At 41.0% G+C, this 15,784-nt stretch overlaps 1 protein-coding gene across 1 annotated transcript in view; it reads left to right on the forward strand.

Annotated features, from left to right (window-relative positions):
* LOC116514649 (dachshund homolog 1-like) overlaps nt 1–15,784 on the forward strand; it is a 47,259-nt gene that overhangs the window by 13,937 nt on the left and 17,538 nt on the right. Inside the window, exons 3-5 of the mRNA XM_032226264.1 lie at nt 10,859–11,006; nt 13,046–13,189; nt 14,958–15,026. Coding sequence (XP_032082155.1) covers nt 10,859–11,006; nt 13,046–13,189; nt 14,958–15,026 — 361 coding nt within the window. The remainder of the gene's footprint in view (nt 1–10,858; nt 11,007–13,045; nt 13,190–14,957; nt 15,027–15,784) is intronic.

Consider the following 15,784-nt stretch of genomic DNA (forward strand, 5'->3'; position numbering starts at 1 on the left):
CTGGGACATGATCCAGTTGCCTTAAAATGTTGTAAGAGTTCTAACAGCCACCACTCCGGAATTATTTCTGAAGTTTTACACACATTGTCCTAAAAATGCTTTATTCTTCAAGAGGCAATTGGACTTTCTTGTTTTTCTTTGAAGATATTTCGCTTCTCATAAGAGCTGAAGAAGCTTCTCTTAGATGAGAAGGATAACGTCTTCAAAGAAAAAGAACAAGGAAGTCCAGTTGCCTCTTGAAAAAAGCACCTTTAGCAATAGCAATAGCAGTTAGACTTATATACCGCTTCATAGGGCTTTCAGCCCTCTCTAAGCAGTTTACAGAGTCAGCATATCGCCCCCACAGTCTGGGTCCTCATTTCACCCACCTTGGAAGGATGGAAGGCTGAGTCAACCTTGAGCTGGTGAGATTAGAACCACTGAACTGCAGATAACAGTCAGCTGAAGTGGCCTGCAGTACTGCACCCTAACCACTGCGCCACCTCGCCACCTTTGGGACAACAATGATCTGGATGACTGAGATAAACACATTAGACATCTTCTGTCTGTCTGTCTGTCTGTCTGTCTGTCTGTCTGTCTGTCTGTCTGTCTGTCTATCTATCTATCTATCATCTATCATCTATCTATCTATCTATCTATCTATCTATCTCTATCTATCTATCTATCTATCTAAATGTGTGTGTGTGTGTGTGCGCGCGCGCATGTGTGTGTTTAGACATAACTCTGGAATACTTCAAGCAATTTAATCAAACTTGGTACACAGATACTTACCCTCTGGAAACAAATACTGTGGGGAGTAAGACACCCCTAACACCCCTTGGGGTGTGTGTTCTGTTAAGATATAACCTGTTGTGCCTTAAAATGACTTCTACTGTGCAGCACAGTAGAATTGCCGTGGTAATGGATTCACAGTACTCCACAAGGGGGCTCCCTCTGGTAAGGGGGAAAATCCAACATTAGAAATTTCGTTTGGCTGGACATTTTCCCCCCTATAAATAAATACCTGGGCAATGCCAAGTTATCAACTAGTGTCTTATAAACAGCTGAAAGACTTTGCATTCTGCCTTCTACCACATGGATATTTTACATTGGGAGCATATTTTCCAGGTAGGATTTGGAAGCAAATAAAACTTGCTAAGGGAGGAATTGCAGGTGTCACTGACTTGGTGGTCCCCAGAAATCCCCAAAGCAAAAGTTTATGATGAAGATATTCTAGGGGGGGGGGATCCACTCCCAATTTTAGATATAAAGACATCAACAGATATACCAACTAGGGTGAGAAATAAACTTTAATTCTGTTTTTCAGGAAATGAAAGAGAAGATAGTGAGGAGATAGGACGTTCTTTAGCAATAAAGAGCAGCTACACTTTATTAAACCGTCTTGTGTTCATACTTTTGGTGGGCTTTAAATTGGAATTACGTTTAGCTTCTGTTAATGATTTGCAAATGAATTTAAGTGTAATCAATAAATGCATCAATTCATTCTTAGAGTAATATAATTGATCAACTAAAAATAATTCAGCGTCCTATTATTAATTCATGGTTTATACGTAATGATATGTATGTATACAGAGCTGGGAATGCCGAATAAATTTCACTTCTTAATAATCTGAAGATCTGCTGTAAAATAGAAGCATATTTGTTTTATAAACAAAACAAGTGCTAATGATGTGACAGTTTAAATGTAGTCTGAAGGATGAAGTCATGAAGATAAAACAAAAGAATGATTGTGTTTGTATGTGGGAAGTTTCTATTCTGCACGATAATTTGCAAACATTAAATCAAACAAAAGCTGCAATTTTATTCCCACAATTTTTATCTGGTATTTTTGAGATGTTAATAAAAGGGAAAAGCTAACAGGTTCTTTACTGCTGTTTACTTGGGTAGGTATGACTTACAGAATAATGAATTGGTTGGTTACATAGCGTTATCGAGAGATTTCAAATGATTTGTTTAAATGATTTACTGGCAATTTAAAAATAGTAGTTAGAAACAAAAAGGGGGTAGGCCAGTTCAACTTATGACTTTAACCTTGTTTTGTTTTAAAGTTTGATTTAAAAAAAAGCAAAATACAAAGGAATTATTCTATAATACCTATACCATGCTTTACAGTAAAATAGAAAACTATTTTCAAAGAAGTCATTTATCTTTTTTTGAACACACAGACACACAAACACAAACACAAACATACACTATGTTATGTTATGTTATGTTATGTTATGTTATGTTATGTTATGTTATGTTATGTTATGATATGATATGATATGATATGATATGATATATTTTCACTGGGTGAATTCTACAGAATATCCAAACTGTAATATTGATTAATCAATTGATTTCTTTCAGACTCCGCCCGGAGTCCTCCGGGATTGGGTGGCCTATAAATCGATTTAATAAATAAATAAATTAATTAATAAATAAATAAATAAATAAATAAATAAGTAAGTAAGTAAGTAAGTGAGTAAGTAAGTAAGCAAGCAAGCAAGCAAGCAAGCAAGCAAGCGAATGAATGAATGAATGAATGAATGAATGAATGAATGAATGAATAAATAAATAAATAAATAAAATAGTTGAACATTTTGTAGGACAATTTATGCATAGAAATTCGCTAAAAAAATGGAAGACTTAAAAACAAGTATGGGCATTAGAAACAGATATAAAGTCAAGAAAATGAGATAATACTGTTTATTGCTAGTAGTAGTAGTAGTAGTAGTAGTAGTAGTAGTAGTAGTAGTAGTAATGCTTTAAACAGGTGCCTAAATCTTATTAGGATTGCCATCTACTTTCCCATGTATGCAAGGAAAGAAGATATGATTGTAAGGGGAGTAAAATAAAATACAAATATAAAGGTACAATCAAAACACATTAAAAGTTTAAAAAGTCCAATGTAAGTAGAATTAAACATAAAAAAGATAAAACCCATGTAAGATTCTTTAACACAGGTAAATCATATTGGATTTTTTAAAATCCTTTTTTTTCCATTGGTGTCAGGGGCCACAGCTGTGCAATCCAAGCTGTTGTCTTGACTTTTTTGATTCCTTTGCCATGTGTCACTGATTTTTGCTTATTTAATGCTGAAATGTGGACTTTTGGGGGAAATCATTCTGGTTTGAGATCAGCCGAGAAAGCATTTTGCCCCTTTGGAGGCATGTGAATGTTTTCCTTCCATAAGCTGTTCAAGGAAAAAAAAGGAAGTAATTGGAGAGACCAAGAAAAGTGAATTGTACTTCAATCTGAGCCTGGAAATCCATGTGGCATAAAAGCTTCAGGTGTTAAGAGTAATATGAGGGATATTTTAGGCTGCACTGAAGGTATTTTCCCTCTGTCAAGTTGTGTGCCATCTTTCTCTTTAAAAAGTTAGCTCGCAATATCAAACCTATGCCCTTCTGCAAAGAGTGGAAAATAATAGAATAACAGAATTAAAAGGGGCCTTGGAGGTCTTCTAGACCAACCCCTCTACTGAAGCAGGAAACTTTATATCTTTTCAAATGGGTGTCCAATCTCTTTTTTAAAAAAATGTCCAGTGTTGTAGCACTGGAGAATTTTTTTCCACTGATTAATTTTTCTTGCTTAAATTCTAGGTTCTAGGTTGGTTCTCTCCTTGATTAGTTTCCATTCATTGTTTCTTGTTCTGCCTTCAGATGCTTTGAAGAATGAATTGACCCTTTCTTTTTTGTGGCAGCTTCTTAAATATTGGAAGACTGCTATCATGTCACCTGTGGTCCTTTGTTAGACACACCCAATTCCTGCAACCATTCTTCAAATGTTTTAGCCTCCAATTCCCTAATCATCTTTGTTGCTCTTCTCTGTACCCTTTCTAGAGTCTCGACATATTTTTACATCATGGTAACCAAAACTGGATGCAATATTCCAAGTGTGGTCTAACCAAGGCATTATAAAGGGATATTAATGCTTCACATGATCTTGACTCTATCCCTATAGAATACAGAACCAATATAAACAAATCAGCCTAGGTCTGAATAAACTATGATCACCAGATTTTGTGAGACTTACAGGAGTCTACTAGAAGCAAAGTTCAGATATAACAAACAACCATCTGAATAGTAAATTGTTTTCCAGAAGAGGAAGCTGTTTAGAATAGAATAGGGTAGGATAGGGTAGGGTAGAATCGAATCGAATCGAACAGAACAGAACAGAACAGAACAGAACAGAACAGAACAGAATAGAATTCTTTATTGGCCAAGTGTGATAGGACACACAAGAATCTTTCTTTGGTGCACATACTCTCAGTGTACATAAAGAAAAATAAAATAGAATACATTCATCAAGAATCATAAGATACAACACTTAGTAACAGTCATAGGATACTAAATAGGCAATCAAATCATACTAGGAAACCGAATAAAACAATATAAATTATAAAGATACAAGCAACAATGATAAAAGTGGGAAAAGATAGGTACTAGGAAGGATGAGAAGAATAATAGAAATACAGTCTTAGTAAATAATTTGACAGTGTTGTGTGGATTGGTTGTTTAGCAGAGTAATGGCATTATGGAAAAAAAACTCTCCTTTTGTCTAGCTGTTCTGGTGTGCAGTGTCCTATAGTGTCGTTTTGAGGGTAGGAGTTGAAACAATTTATGCCCTTGATGCTCTCTGAGCTCAGTGGCTTTCTTGCTGAGGTTTCATAACCAACTAGGTAAATTATTAGTGCTCAATGCATATTGCACTGATGATGTTACCTAGTTTGGTAATGAAACCTCTGCAAGAAAACTACCAAGCTCAGAGAGTACCAAAGAATCCACAGGTCAACCCTGAGCGACAAATATTCTCTTCTATGCATAAATTACAATTTGTCATTGTTATGTATTGATCCATCAAGTAAGTAACCTGTGCATATAGGTTGGGCTCTGGAAAAGTGATCGCTCCAGAGAGTTTAGTGGTCAACAAGGCATGTATTTAAACTTGGTCCACGTTTAGCCATCTATGATAGGTGAAATAAAAAAAAATGTAATTGGATGTAAAGAGCCAGGATTACTGCAAATTTAACAGTCTCCACTCAAGAGGAATCCGTCTCTTCTTCATTTTCTTTCTCACACACAAACTCAGCATGTCTGGCTAAAAATAGCCAGAAACAGAAGGACAATCCAAGGGTGTCCAAAGATACCTGTCAATCGTCCTGGGTTTCTAAACAGATGAAGCTTTTCTTCAGGATTTGCTCAGAGAGTTCCTTAACTGGAAAAGGAGATGAATAAGAGATGCAGTTATTCAGTGCAGGGAAAGCCATTTATTAAAAGCATTTCTGGTTCTTGTTTTAGCGGAAAACAGATCCTTGAGACATCTAAAGTAGAAGTGACTAAGGGGATAGGGAGCAAGGGTGAAATGCTATCGGTTCAGACTGGTTCACCCAAACTGGTTGTAAAAAAATATATGCTACCAGTTCGGGCGAACCGGTATTTCCGACAATCAGCTGTGACACATGATTTATATTAGCTAGTTTCATCAGATTTCCTGCTTTTTAGCTAATCTAAATCAGTGGCACAGCGAGGTCTTGCTGTTTTACTTATCTTTGCAGACACATTTGGTAGTAGGCTCCACCCATCCTCCAGGATGTCATCACATCCTGTTTTTGACCCTCTGCGCATGCGCAGAGGATCCTGCGCATGCACGGAGGTGATCACATTTGCGTGCACGCTCAGATTTGCGAACCTGTAGCAAAGGTAAGTTGATTTCACCCCTGATAGGAAGGCTTCTACTTTCCAACCCAAATCAAACAACAATAAAAAATACGGAGAGGACTTCACTAAACAGAGAAGAGTAGCACAGCCCTCATCTCAGATGGTTCTCTTCCTTTTCTTGAGGTCATCCTTGATGTGTTTGAAAGTCCAGTTTTATCCTTCCAGGTAAATGTTCCTTTCCCCCCCTTCTTTCTTCTCTTATCACTTGTTATTTTTTATGATTACTGTTGCTGCAATAGCAGCAGAGAAGAAGAAAAAAATGTCTGGTTTTTAACCACACAAACTTTAGGAAATGTACAGAAATTTCATTTTTTTAAAAAAAAAATAATTTAAATTTACAGAACATTCAATTGATATTTTTCAAAGTCCCAGGTTGCAGCCCCAAAAGAGGAAAGTTCTGCTCTATGGGATAAAAAAATCCCCAAATTAAAATTTCATCATAAATTGGCTGGAGGAGGAGAAAGAGGAGGAGAAATTTAGTATCCTGGTGGACCTCCTGATATGGTTGAACTTCAATTGCCACCACTCCTATTCACAGTATCCAATGATGATTAGAGATGAAGTATAGAAGATAGAAGTATAGAAGATCAGAAACGCCTCCCATTTTCTGTAGGTTGAAGCAGAAAATATTAGAAAGGGGGGGGGGCAAGAAGAAAGAAGTCAGCATAAGTTTGCCGTTAAGATCTCTTGATAGTAAACCATTCATGTCTACTAATTAGCAGTGTAATTTCATTTAGGTAAGAATTTATTTTAAAAGTGTTGAGTGAATCCTCCTGGTTTTTCTTTGACATACATCAAAGAACCTGCATTCTTTAGTCAGCAGGGCAGCTAAATAAACACCGTAAGAGTTCCAGATCTTTTGCTTCCTAGGCCCTCTGTGAAGTTGTTCAGCCTGACATGCAAAAAACCCCAATTCGGATGTTTGTTGCCGCCGTTCTGAATTTGCTCATCCAGACACAATGTCAAAGAATCCCATTCTATTCCAAGTACATCACATTAGATTTTCATTGGCAGGACCAGATGCTTTCATGTTGGCATCACCCTGGTGTCTCTCTTGGCTGCCTTGCTGAAGGTGCTGGATGCAACTTCAAAATATGAAAGTTCATTTTGTGTAGGTTCTAAGTGGTCCCCGGTGTGTTGCTGAGCCAAAAAAACCATCCTTTTCCCAGCCATAATGAGCAGCGTTTCCATAAACCACATTAGACAAATTGTTTCAGAAATATGTTGAGGGAATAACAGAGAGAGAGAGAGAGAGAGAGAGAGAGAGAGAGAGGAGGAGGAGATGGTCCTCAGCCCAGTCGCAATGTTCAACGTCCTTTAGAGCTTCACGCTTTTGTGAAGGTGCTTAAGATAAAAATTACCCCATCATGCTTTCCGCTTAGCATTATTCTCCATGTTTATCCATGATTGTTTCATATTTAAAGAACAACAAAATATTGTGTTTTGTCAGCCAAGGACAATAATAGTTTAATAGTAATTTATTTTCCATTGCTACTGATAATACAACCAATCAACACGTTAAGTGGTGCCAACATTGGCATGTTGCTAAATAAATCTCTAGGCTTCGCCGCTGCGAATACATCTTTCAAAGATAAGTCAACAAGAGCAATCAGAGCAGAAAATTAGAATTTGGTATGTTAGAATTAAAATACAGCTAAACTAAAGTTTTAATTGGGGTGATCTGAAAGGGCACTTGATGTAATGATCTCTTTCATTTGTTACTAATTGTTTGTTCCTGATGAAGAAGAAACATGTATATGAATGTGCCATTTGGAAGCGGGGGGGGGGGGGGGGAGATGGCCGTTGCCATAGCAGCCCATTTCTGTGGTTCAAAGAGGAGGGATCACCCAAACGAAAGGAAGGTCTGCTTGTGAATTTGTAACTTCTTTCCTGACACTTCACCACCAGAGATGGGTTTTGTTGGGGCTGCAATACTCCATATTTTTTTTTAAAAAAATCTGACCTTATATTAGAACTAGAGGAATACTCTATTGCAGGGATGTCAAACTTGATTTCACTGAGGGACGCATCAGGGTTGTGTTTGACCTTGGAGGGCCACGGTACTGCAGTACTGCACTCTAACCACTGTGCCACCTTGGCGCTCTGCCTTCTCACCTAATCTCCTGCCTGCCTGCCTGCCTGCCTTTTTTCCTTCCTTCCTTCCTTCCTTCCTTCCTTCCTTCCTTCCTTCCTGCCTGCCTGCCTGCCTGCCTGCCTGCCTGCCTGCCTGCCTGCCTTTTTGTCTGTCTGTCTTCCTTCCTTCCTTCCTTCCTTCCTTCCTTCCTTCCTTCCTTCCTTCCTGCCTGCCTGCCTGCCTGCCTGCCTTTTTTCCTTCCTTCCTTCCTTCCTTCCTTCCTTCCTTCCTTCCTGCCTGCCTGCCTGCATGCCTGCCTGCTTTCCTTCTTTCCTTCTTTCCTTCTTTCCTTCCTTCCTTCCTTCCTTCCTTCCTTCCTTCCTTCCTTCCTGCCTGCCTGCCTTCCTGCCTGCCTGCCTGCCTTCTTTCCTTCTTTCCTTCCTTCCTTCCTTCCTTCCTGCATGCCTGCCTGCCTGCCTTCTTTCCTTCCTTCCTTCCTTCCTTCCTTCCTTCCTTCCTTCCTTCCTGCCTGCCTGCCTGCTTGCTTGCCTGCCTGCCTTCTTTCCTTCCTTCCTTCCTTCCTTCCTTCCCTCCTTCCTTCCTTCCTTCCTTCCTTCCTTCCTTCCTTCCTTCCTGCTTGCCTGCCTGCCTGCCTGCCTGCCTTTTCTTTTTCTTCTTTTTCCTTCCCTCTACATTCTCCTTTCTTCTTCCTTCCCCTTTCCTTATTTTTCTTTCCACATCCATTTTTCCTTCCACGCTACCCTTCCTCCCCCAGCTCCATTTTCGCTGGCAAAGACACCATGGGCCCGTCCTTTGCTGTCCCCAGGCTGGCCCTGCAGGCCAGATCTAAGTACCCCATGGGCTGGATACGGATGCTCTATTGCATTCAGTATTCTCTTCCATTGGAGGTAGAACAATTTCTACCTTCTATTTCTACCTTCTGCTGGAAACAGAATCCCCCCCCCCATCTACCATTTGCCAAAAGAAGGCAAAATCACCCCAATTGGTGCCACTTACACCCATGTAAAAGAATTGAATTTCGTTTTTCACTATTGACCTCAATTTGACTACAACTGGAGGAGGGTCTCACACACTTTCCTTGCATGATTGCAGAAAGTGACATAGCTTGGTGAGTTACTTTGTCCCCTGATGTTCTCTATGTTTAATAAGAGCAAAAGGGAAGCTTTTACAATTCACACCAGGTTGAAAGTCTGTAGAGATTCTCAGGGGTTGTCCCTGGGGTGCTTTTTCAGGAGGCAATTGGACTTTCTTGTTTTTTTTTTCTTTTGAAGACATTTCGCTTCTCATCCAAGAAGCTTCTTCAGTTCTGACAGGATAGTGGGGAATGGAAGGATTTATATTCCTTGCAGAACAGCTAGTCACTTGCATTCTTTTAGAGGGTCATTGAAGCACTTGGATGTGTTTTCAGGGTCACCTGAGTAATGGTCCTGGTTCCTGATGACCCTGAGGACACAGATAAACCTCCAAGGACTTCAACGACTCTCTAAAAGAATGAAAATTGCCAGCTGTCCTCAAGGAGTACAAATCCTTCCTTTCCCCACTATCCTGTCAAGAGCTGAAGAAGCTTCTTGGATAAGAAGCGAAATGTCTTCAAAAGAAAAAAAAAACAAGAAAGTCCAGTTGCCTCCTGAAAAGGCACCTTTTGGTCACACCAGGTTGCTTAATCAAAAGCTGTATTTTGTCATGCTTTGTGATCACACTCTTCATTTCTGAATTCAGACTTTCAGAAAACTCATTGCAAGTTTTGTAAATGTTTTGAAAAAGTCCCTTTCTGAAGCCGCAGTCAAATCCTTAATAAGCAATCGATACTGGAACCAGTTTAGATTTAAGTAACATAAGTGTGGAGGTCAGTGGCGGGATTCACTTTGGTTTACTGCTGGTTCACGACTGTGAGTGTGAGTGCGCCTTCCACGGATGCGTGCAGCCTTCCATGCATGCACTTTGCTCACGCATATGCATGCAAGCATGTGTGCAGCATAGAAAAGGAGGGTACATAGGACATTTTGGAGCCGGGCCAGGGTGGGTGGGCTGACTTATCCACATGTTACCACTACCGGTTCGAATTGGTCTGAACCGTCTGAATACCACCTCTGGTGGGGATTTAGTCTTTGCAAGCCTCCAAACTGTACTTTGTGGAGAAGATATGGCCAGTTCAGGGGTGGGTTTCTCGCCCACCGGCAGCGTCCGGGCCGGCAGCGTCCTCGTGCACGTGCGTGGCGCACGCATGCGTACTAGCCTCTGTGCGATGCTCCAGCTGCTCCTGGAGGATCGCGCAGGCGCTGTATGCATCCTGCGCATGCGTGGAAGCGCAGAATTCGTCAAAACCGGGTAAGGAGCGCGGGCGGGCGGGTGGGCCCTTCGCCGTTCCCGGAAGTTACTTACTTCCGGGTTCGCCAACCAACTGGTTCACAGGGACCGCCGCGAACCAGTTGAAACCCACCCCTGGGCCAGTTGCAAAATGGAGAGTGTTTTTTTGCTTGCTGTTAGATCTTTCCAATGCTATAACTTCTAGGTATAGTATACAGATGTGATTCTTTCCCTGATTTGGACCTGCACCGATGTCTACATAATTTCTACACTTCTACATAATTAAGTGTCCTTTTTAAAGTAGAGCATAATTCATCACCTGCTTCCTCTTTCAAATAATCTTTATTTTATAGACGTGGGGCAGTAAACCTGAGCTGAACTCATCCATAATTCAATCAAACAGGTTCATCTACACATGAGAATTCCAGTGCACATAAAGATTTCGAGAATGTCACTTATCCTTTTCCTTTCAAGACTTGATCAACTCCATCAAACCGAAATCCCACCGAAACCCGCAAGAAGTCATGATTAACCCTGCAGTTAATTTAAGCAAGGAGAGTTACTTTGGGAAGGCTCTAACTCTCTATCTTTCGATTATGATATAGTTGACGAAAGCAAAGGACGTCTACGCATCTTCAAGACTGTGTGGCAGAGTGACAAGTGACTGCGAAAATTTGTCCATAAATAATATAAATCCAATCCCATTGTTTCCTAGTTCAAAGGCTGATTGCGTTCCCCATTCTCTTTCCATCAGGGGCTCTTAAAAGTTGCCATCGACAATGCCCGGGCTCAAGAGAAGCAGGTGCAGCTTGAAAAGACAGAACTCAAAATGGAGCTCTTCAGGGAGCGAGAACTGAGAGAAACACTTGAAAAACAGTTAGCGGTGGAGCAGAAGAACAGAGGTAAGAAAAAGAAAATAAAGACCTTGTCTATTCCCCTAGTTTTGCCAAGCTGTCTCCAAGCGTGGAGGTATAATCTTGCACAGTTTCTATACTCAAGAGCATTGATGATAATACTAGATGGGGTGTCAGATTATTTTCCGTATCTGGATTGAAAGAATACCAGCAACAACAGATAATATCCCTGTGGATATCTGTTGTAACTGGAGAGCAAAGTTCCAAGAAGCTCTTTGGCCCTACTTCTCAACAATTATGCGTTTCAACACCAAAGAGTTTCCTTACTCCTTAGTGTACCACCATTATTCTCTGTTTGGCAAATTAAACTGTGGGGCTATACATCAATGTCAAAAAAATAATTTCATCTTTCAATAACAAGTCTGATTCAAAATTAAATTCAACTTGGAAGCTATTTATGGATAACTGTAGAACAGAATAGAATAACAGAGTTGGAAGGGACCTTGGAGGTCTTCTAGTCCAACCCCCTGCTTAGTAAGGAAAACCTAAACCTCTTCAGACAAATGGTTATCCAACATCTTCTTAAAAACTTCCAATGTTGGAGCTTTCACAACTTCTGGAGGCAAGTTGTTCCACTCATTAATTGTTCTCTCAGGAAATTTCTCTTTAGTTCTAAGTTGCTTCTCTCCTTGATTAGTTTCCACTCATTGCTTCTTTTTCTACCCTCAGGTGCTTTGGAGAATAGTTTGACTCCCTCTTCTTTGTGGCAGCTCCTGAAATATAGGAACTCTGCTATCATGTCTCCCCTAGTCCTTCTTTTCATTAAACTAGGCATACCCAGTTCCTGCAACCGTTCTTCATATGTTTTAGCCTCCAGTTCCCTAATCAGGAGCCAAGGTGGTGCAGTGGTTAGGGTGCAGTACTGCAGGCCACTTCAGCTGACTGTTATCTGCAGTTCAGTGGTTCTAATCTCACCAGCTCAAGGTTGACTCAGCCTTCCATCCTTCCGAGGTGGGTGAAGTGAGGACCCAGACTGTGGGGGCGATATGCTGACTCTGTAAACCGCTTAGAGAGGACTGAAAGCCCTATGAAGCGGTATATAAGTCTAACTGCTATCATCTTTGTTGGTCTTCTCTGCACTTTTTCTAGAGTCTCAACATCTTTTTTCATCATAGTAATGAAAACTGAGTGCAGTATTCCAAGTGTGGCCTTTCATAGTCTCTTTTCCACCACAATTATATGAACAACTAAAAGAAATGTATATCAATGAGCAATATTTGTGAATGCCACAGTTAGTGAAATGAAGCTACACCCAAAATTCCCTTCCGTCAGAACTGAACACACTCCTTGGATAAGAAGTGAAACATCTTTAAGGATAAACAAGCTCCAGTTACCTTTTGAAAAAGCAGCTTTGGGACAAGCAGGATCTGGATAAGTGAGAACCTCCATGGACAACCACAACCTCTACTTTATGGGAGGAGTGGAAGAGGCTGAAAGTAGCAAAGAACAGGCTGTCTCAAAAGTATTTTTTCAAAAGGCAACTAGACTTTTTGTATTTTCCTTGAAGACATTTCGCTTCTCATCCAAGAAGCTTCTTCGGTTCTGACTGAAAACAGGCTGTGAGATATCTGGAGAACAAACTGCCAGGAGTGGGTAGTTTGTTCTAGCAATATGCAGAGTTTTGAAGTTTATTCATGCATAATGTTCTTGAAGCTGTTTATTTCTTTCTCTTTTTTCCCCAAACCTTCATTTCTGCTTTTCTAAAGTGCTTTTAAGTTTGGGAGGGAGATTGTGATATCTGGGTGTAGTTGTTGAGTTCCACAATCCCAACTTTGATCGGATGTTAGGTTAACCCGCTAGGAAGTGACAGAGATGAACCTGGTGGCACTTCCTTTTTGCAAAACCTGCCCCTGGAATGCATCTCTACTCGCTGCCTAAACCACAGATGCATGAATGGGAAAACGGCATGCTAAATGTTGCCATAGTGATGCTCACGAGGCCTAAAATAAATGAAATGTTCGAGCCAAGGCCTTGTAGTTGAACTTGAATGGATTTTGTTTTTGTTTGTTTCCCCACCACCGCAACAGCAATAATTCAGAAAAGGTTAAAGAAGGAAAAGAAGGCGAAGAGGAAATTGCAGGAGGCGCTTGAATTCGAAACAAAGCGGCGAGAACAAGCTGAGCAGGCGCTAAAGCAAGCAGCTTCCACCGATAACCTCAGGGTCCTAAATGGTAAGGTGGCAAACTTCTTCCCTCTCTGGTTGATGTTGGGTTCAAGTGGTTTTATTGAAAGCATCACCACCTCTTTAAGTGCAAGGGAAGGCAAACAAACCACGGGCCTCTTTGGAGAAATGACACTTCCTATCTCTGGCTGACTGACTGAATGTCTATATGTAAAACTGGAAGTTTTTAAGAAGAGCTCGGATGGTCATTTTTCTGAATGGTATAGGGTAGACAGTGGTGGGTTTCAAAAATTGTTCGAACCTACTCTGTGGGTGTGGCCTCCTTTGTGGGAGTGGCTTGCCGCCCATGTGACCGGATGGGAGTGGCTTGCCGCCCATGTGACCGGATATGAAGATGCCGACGACACTTGTCAGAACCACCTTAAATTACCTCACACACAGCGCTGGCATGCATAAGAATATGATGTAAACTTGTTTTTTTAAAAGGCATCTTTGGTTTGCGTTAAAATAACTTCAACACACGCAATGTTCTGATTGCACCACAAACGCAGTAGTCATCCTTACCTTTCACAGAGGCACTGAGTTTTATAAATATGAGCATGATAGTGTAGAATAATCATATCCAAGGATCAGTGGTGGGTTTCAAAAAATGTTGGAACCTCTTCTGTAGGTGTGGCCTGCTTTCCGGGTCCACTGGTGGAACCTCTTCTAACCGGTTTGGTAGATTTGATAAACTGGTTCTACCGAATAGGTGCAAACTGGTAGGAACCCACCTCTGAGGGCAGAGGTGTCAAGCTCGATGTCACTGAGGGCTGTATCAGCATGGTGTTCAACCTTTGTGGGGCAGGGTGGCATGATGGGGGGGGCAGCTCAACATCACTCATCGAAGCTCCATTTTCAGCCACAACGGTCTCTTGCAGCCCCCTGCCCACAAAAACAGAGCTTGGGGAGGCTGTGGGCAGTACACCTGAGCTCCATTTTCTGCCACAACAGTCTCCTGCAGTCCCCTGCCAGTGATAATGGAATCTGGGGATGCCATGCTCCCTCCCGAGCTCCCTTTTCTCTGGCAGAGGAACTGCGGGCCAATTCTTCATTGTTTCCAGGCTGGGCCTGTGGGCCAGATCTAAGCCTCTCGTGGGCCAGAACTACGGGCAGTGGTGAAATTCAAATTTTCTACTACCGGTTCTTTGGGCGTGGCTTGGTGGGCATGGTATGGCTTGGTGAGCCTGACTTGGTGGGCATGGCAGGGAAAGGATACTACAAAATTTCCATTCCCACCCCACTCTGGGGCCAACCAGAGGTGACATTTGCCAGTTCTCCAAATTACTCAAAATTTCCTCTACTGGTTCTCCGAATTACTCAAAATTTCCACTACTGGTTCTCCGAAGTACTCAAAATTTCCTCTACCGGTTCTCCAGAACCTGTCAAAACCTGCTGGATTTCACCCCTGCCCATGGGCCTTGAGTTTGACACCCCTGGTATAGGGGTTTCATTCTTGAGTAGGGGGTTGGACTAGAAGATCTCCAAGGTCCCTTCTAACTCTGTTATTCTGTTAAAAGGAAGGAGTCTAAAAAAAATTAGAATTTTATTAAATTATCAGCTTGGCCATGCCAGGCCTCTCTCCCTGCTCTCATGATTCCTTCCCATCAATCCTGCTCATCAGAAAATTACGGTGCTGGCCCCCGTTTCCGTTCAACATTCAACAAGGTGGCAAAGGTTGATTGTACGGTGATTCAGAAGTGGTAACAGGTTGTAAAAAGAGCCCTCTAAGATCCGAGTGAAATATGTGTCAGCTCTACCTTTCTGTGTTTTTTTAGATTCTCTGACCCCAGAGATAGAAGCTGACCGCAGCGGAGGCCGAACAGATGCTGAGAGGACAATACAAGGTAGGAATTTTCAAAAGGCCATAAATCTAGATCTCAGTGTATTAGTTTTTCCTCTACTTTAGCCTGCTATTCAAGCATGCAACCTGCCATCTGGGCCCCATCAAAACAAGTTCATTCAAGGTCAGCTTCATCTGGACGGACTGCCCTTATTTTTTTTTTTTTCCAGAAGAGAAAATTCATTTCATGTGATAGATTTCCTTTAAATTAGCAGGCCGGTTAATTTAATGCAATTAGAAGAACAATTAATCTGGGACGATGAAGAAGTTCATTTGGCACGGTAAACACAAATGGACAATTTTTAGGTTCTCCCAGCCACATGTTTTTCAGCTTGAAACCTGGCTTAACTAGACAATTTTCAAGACTGAAACGCTTCATAATTTCCCACTTTTTGAAAGATGCAAAAGAAACTAGAACGCTCAGATTTTAACTCCTTAACTGTTATCCTGAGTAGATTTCACCATCATTACAGTTATTCATATTTTAATGTATAAGTATAGAGAAAGCAAAAATTTGACAAGTAGCTCATATATTCTAAAAATTCTATTTATGCCGGCCCTGTTTAGCCCTGGGCCAAGGATGTTAATATGAATAATAAATAACATGGAGACAAAAACACATAAAGCATTTATTTTCAATTTTAAAGGAAGGTAAATTCTTCAAAGACAATCTATAATGATTAACTAGAGTTGCCGTTTGCTTTTTAAAATCAATCCCTGTAAATCTACCATTCACTGCATTTTTTGTCCTAAACCATAGTT

The sequence above is a fragment of the Thamnophis elegans genome, chromosome 11, assembly GCF_009769535.1.
Source record: "Thamnophis elegans isolate rThaEle1 chromosome 11, rThaEle1.pri, whole genome shotgun sequence".
Lineage (NCBI taxonomy): Eukaryota > Metazoa > Chordata > Lepidosauria > Squamata > Colubridae > Thamnophis > Thamnophis elegans.